Source organism: Ictalurus furcatus, chromosome 27, assembly GCF_023375685.1.
Source record: "Ictalurus furcatus strain D&B chromosome 27, Billie_1.0, whole genome shotgun sequence".
In the NCBI taxonomy this organism is placed as follows: Eukaryota; Metazoa; Chordata; class Actinopteri; order Siluriformes; family Ictaluridae; genus Ictalurus; species Ictalurus furcatus.
The window spans coordinates 2507726-2521182 of NC_071281.1; the positions used below are offsets into that span (position 1 = coordinate 2507726).

A 13457-nucleotide genomic window follows, 5' to 3' on the forward strand; every position below is an offset into this window, starting at 1 on the left:
CTCAGAGCTACTGTACAAAAAGAAAGGGACAAACTTCATTACAATTACAAACCATCAGCTATTAACCATTAACATTATTGGTCCTTAATGGTATACCCTAGACATAACATGCCACCAATAGAAGGCAACAAATTACCAGTTGAGAACCTCAGGGACCATTACAGTTTCCATTAAAACCAATACAATCCCCATTATATAATCATTAAAACCATTACAAATTCTTTGAGGGTTTCTATTGTTATGGGGGGGGGGGGGGTTCAGCATCGTGGAAATACAGCTAGCTAAAGGTTGGGGGGAAAAAAACAGTATGCTATCAATGAAAAGTCTTTCAGAATTTTATAACTATATAAATAATGAGCTGAAATGTTGTAAATATAAAAATAATACATGCACAGTATCAGTTAACTACATGTCTAGCTACTCATCAATCATACTAAAGATGGTTAACGTTACCTTACCCTGATAGCTGAATAGTGAATGAATTCGTCCATGAAGGATCGATATCCTTTATTTCAGCTTGAAATCCTTCATTAAGCATTCGGCAGCCATTTGGGCCAAGTTTAGTCTCGAAAAGTGAGCGAAGGTGATAACACTGGTGTTTCCGTGAGAAATTATCTTTTTTTGTTTATTTGTTTGTTTGTTTGTTTTGTGAAAAGGGCCTTCATTTTCCTTAATGTTTTCCTGAAGAATTCTGTCTCAATGTACTGAATTAGCATTTTATGCTAAAACGTTACACACACTGCAATGTGACAGAACCCTTCCAGCTACTCACGTCCTCACAGCCTCTCTAAAGTCAACCTAAACCTTTGGGTAATGTGGGAGTGTCCTCCCTCATTCCCTAACCACATTAACTGTAATTTAATTTTCCATCATGGTTGTCTCTAGTGATTCTGCGAAGGTTAACCAACGCTACATCACATTTCCCACAGGGAATAGGCAAGCCCCCGAGCCTCCACACTTCAGCAGCGAATAAGTAATTAAAAGGCAGAGTTTATATTTGCACATAATTTCACTCCTAGCTCTCTTTAGGCTAACACTTTCTAGCTCAATTCAATTCAATTTTATTTGTGTAGCGCTTTTGACAATGGACATTGTTTCAAAGCAGCTTTACAGAAATATATAAACACGGGATACAGTTTTTAAATGTGTTGAATTTATCCCTAGCTAACCTGGCTACTGGTTTTAATCAGAAAATATAATAGTTAGCTAAAATAAAATGTTTAATCAAGGCATGGCTAAATAATTTTAGTCACACAATGTATTATTTAGCCTAATGGGAGATTGTGTTGTGAAGAGAAAACGTTTTGGGTGACTTCGCTATCTAGCTAGTTAGCTTAGTCTTGTCACTTTAAATAGAACTGTTTTTAAAAGTTTTATTCAAATTGAGATGTGAGGAAAATGTGCTTTTCAAGCCACTCTTTGGCCAGCTTTGATATTTTCTTTATTCCACCTTTTGATACGGAAAGTCAAAACGTTGTGTAGCACTTAGCGATGTGTACATAATTACTGATAGTTAGCCCTCTCTATGTGTGTAGAAATTTCCAGAATTACTAGAACTGCTTAAAGAGGGTGGGCAAAAATGTTTGTATAAAACATATACTTGGCAACGTTTGCATCAAAGCTCCAGTGCAAAGCTAAAGAAACAAACTTTAGATGTTAAACATGGTCTCTGCTGATTGGCTACTTGAGTAGAAGTGCAACTAAAGTAAATATGTATATATTCTCATGTACTGTAAGTAGTAACAGCGATCTGTTCCTACGACGCTTTACAAAGTGTGTGAGATGTCGGAAAGGGTGCGTTTGTGTGTGTATCTGAGGGGGTGTGAAAAATATTTTCCATCAACACCAACTTGACTTCATTCAGTAGAGACTCTTAAGTCTTTGAATTTTTTTTTATTATTATTATTTATTTTATTTTTTTTTATATATATGAGACCATGCTAGCAGAAGACTAAGTGAAGCCCTCTGGTGGGGAAAAGCAACAACAACAAAAAAAAAACCCCACACCTCTTGTGAAGCATTAGCAACATTAGCATAGATTGGCTATTTCATTCTTGGGTGCTATTGAATAAATTGGGTTTAAATTCTGATTATTTTTTTCTTTTCCTGCGCATATGTTAATCGGACGTTGTTAGACAAGCTACAGTATGTTTGGTGTCTGAATCTTGCTTCTTCAGTTTTGCTAGCAAGTACAGGAAGCTTGATTGCTAATAGTTTAACATGTAGTGCGAACTACGTTTAAAGCTACTTGAATAGTTTGAGTGGAAAATTTGAATGATGTTGTGTACTTGTTATAGATGTACTATAAAACCCTAGAAGTAACATCAATTTAAATGATAATAGTAATAACGACAGCCAGCTACATAACACTATTCTTACATAACACTACTATTACATCACACTACATTACCAAGCTAAGCTATGTAGCTAGGTAGTTTCTAGAAGGCTAGTTATTAGTCATTATGTAAACTTTGCTAAATGCTAAGCAACTGTTTGACATTAAGTAAACAACCGAAAAAATAATTCATCACAATTTGAATGAATCAGTTTTGGATTGATTCAACTGAATTTTTTTTTTTTTGAGGGGGAGGGTGGGTATGAAGCTAATTGTGTGGGAAGGAAATGAGTTAGCTGTTAGCATTCTCCTCCTTTTTGCTGGTTAAAGTGCTCACTTGCACTATGTCCTGTGGTAAATTATATATAGTGTATGCTAGATGTCAATTCCTTATATTCCTTAAATGTTTCTGGTTATTCAGGCCGTCAGTGTTGATTTAGTGAAATGTTCTTTGTTTATAGATGACAGTAAGTCATAAGATAAAGATTACTGCGAGATTACTTGTTAGCTGCGTTAGCCTTGTAGCTCCAGTGAAAAACGAAGGCCTTGGCTGATTGAATATGTTGAGATTGGGTAGAATAGAAATCCAAGGAGATGCTTCAGAGTAACTGATAAACTGATAGCCTAGTGACGGTGTTTGCATCTCAAACGCTAAAGCCGTTGTGGACCAGATAGTATGTTCTACGCAAACTGTTCTCCACGTTTTTTTTCCACAAGGAAAGCGTTAATGTAACTCGGTGTCTGTAAGACTCGCATTAGCATGTTCATGTGTGTGTGTAATGTTGGGGGCTAAACCTTGCTCTAGTTACCGCTCCACACAAACAGCACCCACTGTTCTCTCGCTGCTATTTCCAGAGCTGATTCATACCAAGGGCAATTTGGTGCCCGTGACGGAACGAGTCATTGCAGTTGAATCACCAAGCCGAGCCTCGTGTAGGCATTCAACATCAAAGACGCTCTGCTAATAAAGGGAGCGCGGCTTTTGTATCGCGGGGCCACGGCTGTGATTGGAAGCCAAATTAAAGCGATTAAAAGACCGCCTCCAGTTAGCGTCTTTGATCCTGCATCATTTCAGAAAAAAGGAATTAAGTATTCCTTTGAAAATATTGGGCCGACCTCAATTTCTTTGGTCAAAAGTGGGATATTTTAGCGCAAAAATAAGCTGGTTAACATTTCACGAACCCAATAGAAAATGCCAACATACCAAATGGTTTATCATTAATAACCCTGGAATATGAAGTCCCAGGTACTCTGGTTTCCTCCCCCGGTCCAAAGACGTGCGTTGTAGGCTGATTGGCATTTCCAAATTATCTGTAGTGTGTGAATGGGTGTGCGGTTGTGACTTGTGATGGGTTGGGTTGTCCAGGGTCTCCCCCGGCCTTGTGCCTCGAGTCCACTGGGATAGACTCAAGGCACCCCTGCAACCGTGTATAGGATAAGCGGTATGGAAAATGGATGGATGGATGGATGTATGTATGGACATTGACATTGTTTTATCTGTTTATAGCTATGATTAATATTGTGGCACATCCATCAAAAAGTAGAAAATTAAGCAATCAGAATCAAAACTAAAGTGGTGCTGCTGTCTCTTGACTTGAAATCCCAGTACCACTACATAGGCAGTGGAATCTCCAAAATGCTTTCCACAGACTAGTCTGCTAGCATCAAACGCCGATTTGGCCGTGAAGTTACTCTGGCAGAGTCGAGAATCAGACTGTCACTATGCAGCAGCGTTCTTTTATAACACTGGGGGTGAAACTCTAGCTGGTCACACAAGAGAGATCAAGGTCTGTGATCCGGGCATAGCTTTAAGCCACACATACTGCCTCATTCCCTGCTGTCTATCAGAGAGGCCTGGGGTCATTGCACAGTTCCCTGCAGAGCTGCTGTATGTCATGGCATTTAGGAACTGCACCGTATCGTGTTTGTCAGTGTACTGTACAGCATTGAGTCAAGTCTAGCACTTTAAAACATTTAACACTGTAGCTGCTGGATTTATCTCCACGTCTGACCAGTGAGCAATACCTGGCGCTTTAATTACCCACGCTAGCTAATTCTATGCTTTTGACAGATCATATTATGTAATCCTAATACTGTAATCCCAAAAGACGCATTGTCCCGGACCCATGGAATCATTTGGTACACTCTCTTTCATACCATGAGGAAAATCCCATTCTGGCCTGCACACAAGCCATCTATTTTGATCTGAGTCAGATACAAAGACGTCATTGACACAAATGCCAGTAGTCAGGTGATGGTTCCTGCTCAAGGGATTTGACGTTGGCGCCTTTTACACGCCGCTTATCTCTTTCCGCTAGCGTGAACACGCAGACAGACATTCGCAAGTCGGAGAACGATTCTTGATGTCATCTGCAGTGACCGACCGTTGACTGAAAACAGTTCACTTTGTAAAAGTGAAAGATAGTTCTTAACAAATTCAGCGTTTTTCCTGTCTCTAGACTATCTATTAATCTCCTTCCTTTCTAGATTCGGTGAGTGAGGTGCCTGAAGATGAGGCGCTGATGCGTCTGCAGCTGCAGCCGGAGGGCGACCTGTTCACCTGCTGCGACGGCACAGAGGAGATCAGCCAGAGTTCCTCTAATGACACACCTGCACCTGAGCGAACCGTTTGCCAGCCCTGCAGCACCGGTTCTCAGTTGGTTCCCCCCACCAGAGGGGATGTAACCAGTGAGGAGGAGGAAGATGATGAAGAGGTGATTTTGAGTGAAGTAGGTGAAGGGCAGAGTGAAGAGGATGAAAGCCAGGAGGAGGTATTGGAGGATGAGGAACAGGAGGGAGCAAAACAAGAGGATGTGGCTGATTCAGACTCCATTAATGAAGTGAAGGAATCTCAGGAACAGGAGGATGATGTGGTCGAGCAAGAAGTCATGAAGAGTCACACCATCTCTGGAAAGTTAATGGCAGACGCTGCACCTCTAGACAAATCCAAAGCTCTAGCAGATACTAAAATTGCTGAAGAACCAGGCGTTGCACAAGCTAAGGAGTCTGTGGAGGTGGAGAAGGTTGTAGAAGAACCAGGAGAGGAAGCATTGACTGATCCTGCTGCCAAGGAGAAGCAACCATTTGCGAAGGACTCTGAGTCAGAGGAGCCAGCACGCAAAAGCTCAGTGAAAGGTGCACCAGTATGATTATCAGGAAGTTTCAAGATTCTGTTCAAGCTATGGACACTTTACATATTTTTTGAGCAGGGTGTATAACCTAATGGTTAGCCTGTTTTAAATATTAGATTTAGCTTTTATTTTATGCAATTTAAAGAAAAAAAAATCTTTTGGCAGGTTTGAGCGATATTGGGAATAGGGCACATCAGGTGACTCCAAGTCCAAATTATATTCCCATCCCCTCCCCCAAACTACACAGATTTTTTAAGAGATTTCTTTATTTTCCTCATGGGTGAAACTGAAACCAGCTAGGGTGGGAATAGTACAATAGTACTGTCCTAATTTTGCCCTGTGGACTTAGCATATAGTTTGAAAGTGTTAATGACACTATAAAAGGGACAAGCCTTGTCCTCTCTGTTCTCCGTGTTCTCGAACTCGACACCACAGAGCTCAGGCATAACCCCACTACATAAATAGCTCTACCGGTCCAATAGACCCAGTGGAAAGCTACAACGACGCGTTCCCAGGCCAGCTGCTGCTGCGGAACGGCTTAACGTTCCTGCAGTCATGGTTTTAAAATGTCGACATGAGGAAATTAAATGAAATTGGACCTTTTGGTTCCGATTCAAAGGACTGGCAGGTTTAAGGATGGAATAAACCACAACAGAGGGGTGCTGTTCTATCAGTGTTGTGATCAGGAATTGACGATTCTACCAACAGCAGAGTTTATGTGTTCAATAAAGGTTGCTTAAGCATAAGTGTTTAAGTCGGTATTAAAACAGAGCCAATGATGACGTTGAGGTGACTTTCCTTTTTTTTTTTTGGCGTTAGGGAAAACACCTCCAGGGGGTCCTAAGATGAGGGACCGGTCTCACATTGACAACACGCTACGTCTGACTATGACTGACCCTGCTCTGCGCTTTTCAGGTTAGACACACACACAAACGCACACATAGCAAAACACACTCGTTATGATGTGTGTTTCCTTATGTATGATGATATCCTTATGAGTCTGGTACGATTGCCAGTTGATACGATTGCGAAAGCTCGCTTTGCCATTCACCGGATTCAAGTACACGATCAGATGATTGATCACCTCTTCAGGGTTTTCATCCGTGTGTTATTTTTCAGCCTTGTTGGATTTGTCTCTCCCTCTCTCATTTTCTCTAGCCATCGTGAAGAAGCTGCAACACATTTACCACTCAGCCATCAAGCCTTTGGAGGAGGCGTACAAGTACAAGGAGCTCAGACAGCACGAGGTCTCAGGTGAACATCTACATAGTAAACACGCAAAGTAATCGCAGATGGGGTTACTACCTCAAAGTTGATTTCTTTTTCTAACAATTGCCAGTTTTTCATTTATTAAAAAACAACATTTTATTTGTATCCATTTATAGTTACGCAACATGGCCAAGAACTGGTTTCACAGTAAAGAAGCCATTTGATTGACATTGCATGACATGTAGGCGTGGATGAAATTGCTTATGGTCAGCTAAATGGCTTGTTTTTTTTTTTAACAATGTACAGAATTACAGTGGACAGCCTAGCTGAATTAAACAGTCACCTGTCATGTACAAATCGAGCAGTTGGTTATAATAAATCAGGTGTGGTGTATTTTATTCTTTTCGCTTTGACACAAAGGTTTTACAAAAGAGTTTTCAGTCTTGTTGATACTCCTGACCAGGGTTTGGGATCATGTAATGACTTTCACTTATGCTGATAAAGCAGTATAAAGGCCTTAGGATAGCAATAAGGTGAGGGTGTGTTAAAACATATAAAGTCATGTGAAAAAAATAAGTACACTCCATGGAATTTTTTTTTTTTTTTTTTTTTTAACATAATTAGACAAGCAAACATTTGATCCTCTTTGAAACAGTGCCCATTGATAAAGTTGGTATACTTTATCAAATGTCATAAAATACAAATAAAAAACAGATCAGTCACATGGCAAAAATAATTACACCCCGATATAAAATGAGTCAGGTGTTCAAGATTGGGTGCCAGTGATTAGAACCTGCTTAGGGAGTGCAGGTGGAACCTGTCTTATTTAGACCCCTCTCATATCTAGTGTCTGGTGCTCCCTTTGCTATTGAGGTGTGTGGTGTCATCATACCAAGATCTAAAAAGTTCTGTAAGGCCTTCAGAAAAAAGGTTGTGGATGCCTATGAGTCTGGCAAGGGATTTAAAAAGATCTCGAAATTATTTGAAAAAGACATCACTGCACTGTAAGGAAAATTATCCACAATTGACGCAGATTTTAGACGGCTGCCAATTTGTGCAGGACTGGCCGTCCAAGCAAGTCTCCAAGAACCCCAAAATTTCATCACAGGATCTGCAAGTAAATCTTGCAACTGTTGGGGTCAAAGTGCATGCGTCTACAATCAGAAAGAGATTGCACAAATTTGACCTGCGTGGGAGAAGTGCCAGGAAAAAGCCTTTGCAAGACTACAGTTTGCCAATTAGCATATAGGCAAAGACCAGACCTTATGGAATAATGTGCTCTGCACAGATTAATCAAATATAGAGTTGTTTAACTACAGTAACAGCAGACATGTTTGGCGCAGCTCAAAGACAACTTTTCTGGAGAAGCACCTCATACTATCTGTGAAGCACGGTGGTGGAAATGTTATGGTTTGGGGTTGCTTCACTGATTCAACTATAAATTCTGCATCATACCAAAGAGTGCTTGAAGATAATGTGAGGCCATCTGTCCAAGAGTTGAACCTAAAGTGGACCTTTCGACAGGATAATGATCCTAAGCACATGAGCAAATCCACCAAGGAACGGCTCAAAAAGAAGAAATGGAGGGTTATGGAACGGCCTAGTCAAAGCCCGGATTTGAATCCCATTAAAATGTTGGTGGGGGGGATTTGAAACGGGCAGAACATGCAAGAAACCCCTCAAACATCGTGCAACCGAAAGAACATTGCATGGAAGAGCGGTCAAAAACTCCAGCAAGCCTACAAGAAGTTATTTCTGTTAAAGGGGGCAATACTAGCTTCTGAGGCCAAGGGTGTACTTACTTTTTCCACAGAAGATGATCACATCTATTGATATTTCTGTTGAATAAATTATTGAGAAAGCTGATTTTTCCTTGGGGTTTTGTTCAATTATATAAACTTTATTAATAGGCACTGTTTCAAAGATGATCAAATGTTTGCTTGTCCAAATATGTCATGAAAGCCAACGATTTCCAATGGGTGTACTAAATCACAGCGCCAGTTAACGGTACCAAGTTAATATAAAATATAATGTCGCTGCAACAAATGTGGTAGCTACTTCCAACACGAGTATCTAAAATGGAGGTTAGAGATGTCGCCCTCTTATGGCTATTATGGGTGGTGAACGGTCATTTTGTCTGCTTTAATTGTTACTCTCTGGGTTTTAGATGCTGAAATCGCCTCCAAACCCATGGTGCTGTTTCTTGGCCCCTGGAGCGTCGGCAAGTCCACCATGATCAACTACTTGCTGGATCTACATAACAAACCACAAGAACTCTACACAGGTAACACTGGGAATAATTAATGTTGTTTAAGTTCTCTACCATCTACCTTCTTTTACAGTCGTAGATAAGAAAAGCTGAATGCAAACACCAGAAATTCGAAAAATCCTGAAATAGTTTCGATATTGGTGGAGACACTGGCACTCTAAAGGATGTATACCATCGGTGGTGTTTATTTATTTCCTTGTTTTTCTCTTTTTCATCCCATCTTTGCCTCTCCTTCCATGACTGTGACTGTCCGTCCAACCCTCCGTCCACGTCCCCCCTGTTAGGTGCCGAGCCCACTACCTCAGAGTACACAGTAATAATGCATGGCGAGAAAGTGCGCACCATTGAGGGCATCGTCATGGCAACAGACACCACCCGCTCGTTCTCGACCCTGGAGAAGTTCGGCCAGGGTTTCCTGGAGAAGCTGGTGGGCGTCGAAATGCCACACAAGCTGCTGGAGCGGGTCACGCTCGTCGATACGCCGGGGATCATCGAAAACCGCAAGCAGCAGGAGAGAGGTAGCGCAGACCGCTCTGTCCTGAAGACTTTCCTGTGGAGTAACGCTTACTTAGCATTACTGAGCGCTAACACTGGAAACTCCTTCCATACGTATTAAATAAATGTCTCTTTACAGACAACTTACACCACATCAACGAATATACATTTTTCCTTTGCTAAATAATGTTTATTATTAGCCACAGATTCCAATCCTTACACTACTCTCTGGTGTCCCCCATCTTTACATTTATAAATTTATAGTATTACCCCTTCACTATTCCACATCTTTTTTTCTTGCTAATGTTCTTCCATTTTTGTGTGTGTGTTTATTTCTAGATAGCATAAAGAAAATGAAGTATTAATATTTTGTCCTATAGGTTATCCCTACAACGAGGTGTGCCAGTGGTTTATCGATCGAGCAGACCTGATCTTCCTGGTTTTCGATCCCACTAAGTTGGATGTGGGCCTGGAGCTGGAGACGCTTTTCAGGCAGATGAAGGGGCGCGAGTCGCAAATCCGCATCATCCTGAACAAAGCTGACAGCCTGGTGCCGCAGGATCTGATGCGTGTGTATGGTGCTCTCTTCTGGAGCCTGGCACCACTGATCAACGTGACGGAACCGCCACGTGTCTACGTCGGCTCATTCAAGCCTCAGGACTATGCACTCGATACTGCCCAAAAACTCTTCATTCATGAGGAGATCTCCCTCCTGGAGGACCTAAAGCAGGCCATCGAGAACCAGCTGGAGAACAAGATCGCCTTTCTGCGGCGCCACGCCATCCGTGTTCGCGTTCATGCTCTCCTGGTTGATCGTTATCTCCAAACATACCACGAGAAGCTTGGCTGGTTCGGCGACCCACAAGAGGTGATGAAGGAAATCGTGGATCAGCCTGACCGGTTCTACATCTACAAATCGGTGCTGGCCAAAACCAACGTGAGCAAGTTTGATCTGCCAGGGCCAGAGGTGTACCAGGACTTTTTCAATGTGAATGCACTGAGAGATTTCAAGCTGCTGCAGAAGCACTGTGGCTGGAGGGGTGGCTGCTTATTGGAGAAGATGGAGAGCGTCATCACACAGGAGCTGCCCGCTCTGCTGGCCAGCCTCGGCAAAACGGAGGAGGCACCAAATGTGGAGAAGCCCAAGGTAGTGGAGAAGCCCAAGGTAGTGGAGAAGCCCAAAGCAGAGGACAAGCCCAAAGCAGAGGACAAGCCCAAGGTAGAAGACAAGCCCAAGGTAGAAGACAAGCCCAAGGTAGAGGAAAAGCGCAAAAACCCCTGGAGGAGGCAGTGAAGGATGAAGTGTGGGAGAGGACAGAGGGTGGAGGCAGGGATTAATATTTGTGGGTCGCACAACAGCTTTTATTCATACTGGACTCTGGGCATCGAGCCAGTAAAAGTGTGAATACATGAGTAAAGCATTAAATAAAGGCATTAATTAAGAAATAGAAATTGAGTAAAGGAATGAATGAAGGAATGAATGAATGAATTAATTAATGAACCGATGGGTGGACGGATAAATGAATGATCAGTGGGTGTACGGATGACTGTTGGATAAAAAATGAACAGGGACCGAGGTCAAAACTTTTCAGTCAAAGGCCACAAACAGTCAAATCAAAATTGAAAACAACTAAAAGACTTTATTTTCAGCTTTTACTGGACTGAAATGTATGACAAAATAATCTTCCAGGTACATTATACACTGTATGTACAGTAAGTTATGAACACAACTCTTGGTCGATTCTTTTCATTTCAGTTTTCCATCTTATTTCTCACTTTCCATTCACAGAATGCGTCAGGATGTTTTGATCTTACTCGTTTTTGTTTAAAAATAAAAAAGTTAGTCTAATCACAGCACATCTCAATTTTCTAACTTCACAATACATTTAGCTCCTGAATGTTTTCGAGTTATTCATTTTGATGAATGTGTGTGGTGCTGCATGTGAAATGTAACTTCTAATTAAAGTTTTCCTGTTCTACAACGCGTCATCATTCTGCAGTATAGAGTTATTGTGTGTGGGTGAATGGACGGCATGTTTACCTGACATTTTGTTGGACTTAATTTAGGAGTGAGCTAGAAATCTGAACTGTTCAAATGATGCTGTGGCATGGAGTAGACACTAGGGGGAGCCATGTAGCACCAAAAATTGTTGGCGTAATTAGGAAATAAGACACATTTTTGTAGCCTGTATACACACACGCGCACACACGCGCACACACACACACACACACACACACACAAATACTATTGGGAGGACCTTCCATTGACATAATCATTAATGCAGATAGTTAATGTTGTTCTACAACTAAACCTAACCTTAACTTTAACCTGTGTTACCAAAAAAAAGCTATTCTTTCAGCAAAATGTCTCCACAAGATTAAGCTACTCAGATATTGCTATCCTTCTGGGGCCATTTGGTCGCTGGTGCACACTTTCCGGGAACTTTATTAGGAACAGCATACTAACCATACTATTACTGGGTAGGACTCTTTGATTTGATCTCAGAACAGCCTTCAAATCGTTGTGGAATGGCCACTGAAGTACACTGAACTCACTGTTGTGGACAAGGTGAGTAAATTTCTTGCTAAAAAAGGGATGCATGTGGTCAGCAGCAATACTGAGAAAGGTTGTGTATTCCAACAATGCTTGATTGGTATTAACGGGTCCAAAACTATGTACCAAAAAAAACACATTCCTCACACCATTCCACCAGCACCACCACCAGCATGAACGGTTGACTCAAGATTTTCCATGGATTGGTCCATGGATTCATCCTGTTGATGCCAAATTCTGACCCTACCATCTGCATGTTGCAGCAGCAAGTAAAGTTCATCAGCCCAGGCAACATTTTTTTCCAATCTTCATCGCTCCAGTTTTGGTGAGTCTTTGCCCACTATAACTTTAGATTCCTGTTATGGGCTGACAGGAGTATAACCCGATGTGGTCTTCTGCTGTTGTAACCCATCCTCCTCAAGGTTCGCTGTGAGTTCTGAGATGCTTTTCTGCTCACCACAGTTGTAAAGAGTGGTTACTTGAGTTACCATGGCCTTCCTGGCAGCTCGAATCTGGCAATCTGGCCGTTCTCCTCTGTACTCTCTCATCAACAAGGCGTTTCTTCCCCAGAACCGCTGCCCACTGGATGTTTTTTTTATTATTATTATTTGTTTTTCCACAACTTTTGTCCAACTTTTGATTATTGTGCATGAAAATCTCAGATCAGCAATGTTTGAAATATTCCACCCAGCCAGTCTGGCCACAGGTCAAAGTCACATTCTGATGTTTGATGTGAACATTAACTTAAGCTCTTGACCTTCTATCTGCATGAGTGTATGTAATGTGCTGCTGCCACACGATTGGCTGATTGAATAATTGCATGAATAGCTGGAATTCATGGAAATCGTTTCAAACTCAAACATTTGGCTGTATTTATATAAGAAATGTGTTAACCTGGACTCATTTTGCGAAAGTACTTAAACTGAAACTGGGACATGCACGGTGAATTCAATTTGATCTCTAGAGCTCTAGACCCCAAGTGCCAGGATAGCTACCAGGACAAAACTAGGGGTAAAAAAGTTATCAGATTTAAACAAATTCTTCATTTATTGGTTTATAGCTAAGTTCTGCAAATACTGTTATGACAGTGCTGTAATAGCCTAGTACTATATACCTATGTGATGGAAAAGACCTCAGACACTTTTTGTCTCCTCTCTTTTACACACTCTGACAGCATGCTAGGTCAGGGGCTCTCTCAGTACAGATTTTATTGTTTGGGGGTTTAGCAGGAAGCATGGCTGCCTCACAGCTCCGGAGTCTTGTTTGACCTCCAGGGTCTTGGCTGTTTCCCTGGGTCTGCCATGGGTTTCCTCTGGGTTCTCCGGTTTCCTTCCATCTCTCAAAAACATGCCAGCAGTCTGTGGATGTACTGTAGAATGTGCATGTGTTATACCCTGTGATGGATTGTTGTGTCCTCATCTCACACATGGGGTGCTTCTCATTTCTGCGTCCTCGTTTCCTTTC

At 41.6% G+C, this 13457-nt stretch overlaps 1 protein-coding gene across 3 annotated transcripts in view; it reads left to right on the forward strand.

Moving 5' to 3' along the window:
• Positions 1-11428, forward strand: part of wu:fb80c09 (sarcalumenin) — a 22919-nt gene extending 11491 nt beyond the window's left edge. For 2 of the 3 annotated variants that reach the window (XM_053616450.1, XM_053616449.1), the window contains exons 2-7: positions 4823-5470; positions 6286-6381; positions 6625-6720; positions 8843-8959; positions 9229-9462; positions 9820-11428. In XM_053616450.1, the coding sequence (XP_053472425.1) occupies positions 4823-5470; positions 6286-6381; positions 6625-6720; positions 8843-8959; positions 9229-9462; positions 9820-10733 (2105 nt within the window). In that variant the 3' untranslated portion in view covers positions 10734-11428. The remainder of the gene's footprint in view (positions 1-4822; positions 5471-6285; positions 6382-6624; positions 6721-8842; positions 8960-9228; positions 9463-9819) is intronic. The other variant, XM_053616451.1, reaches the window with a different exon arrangement.
• Positions 11429-13457: the final 2029 nt, after the last annotated feature.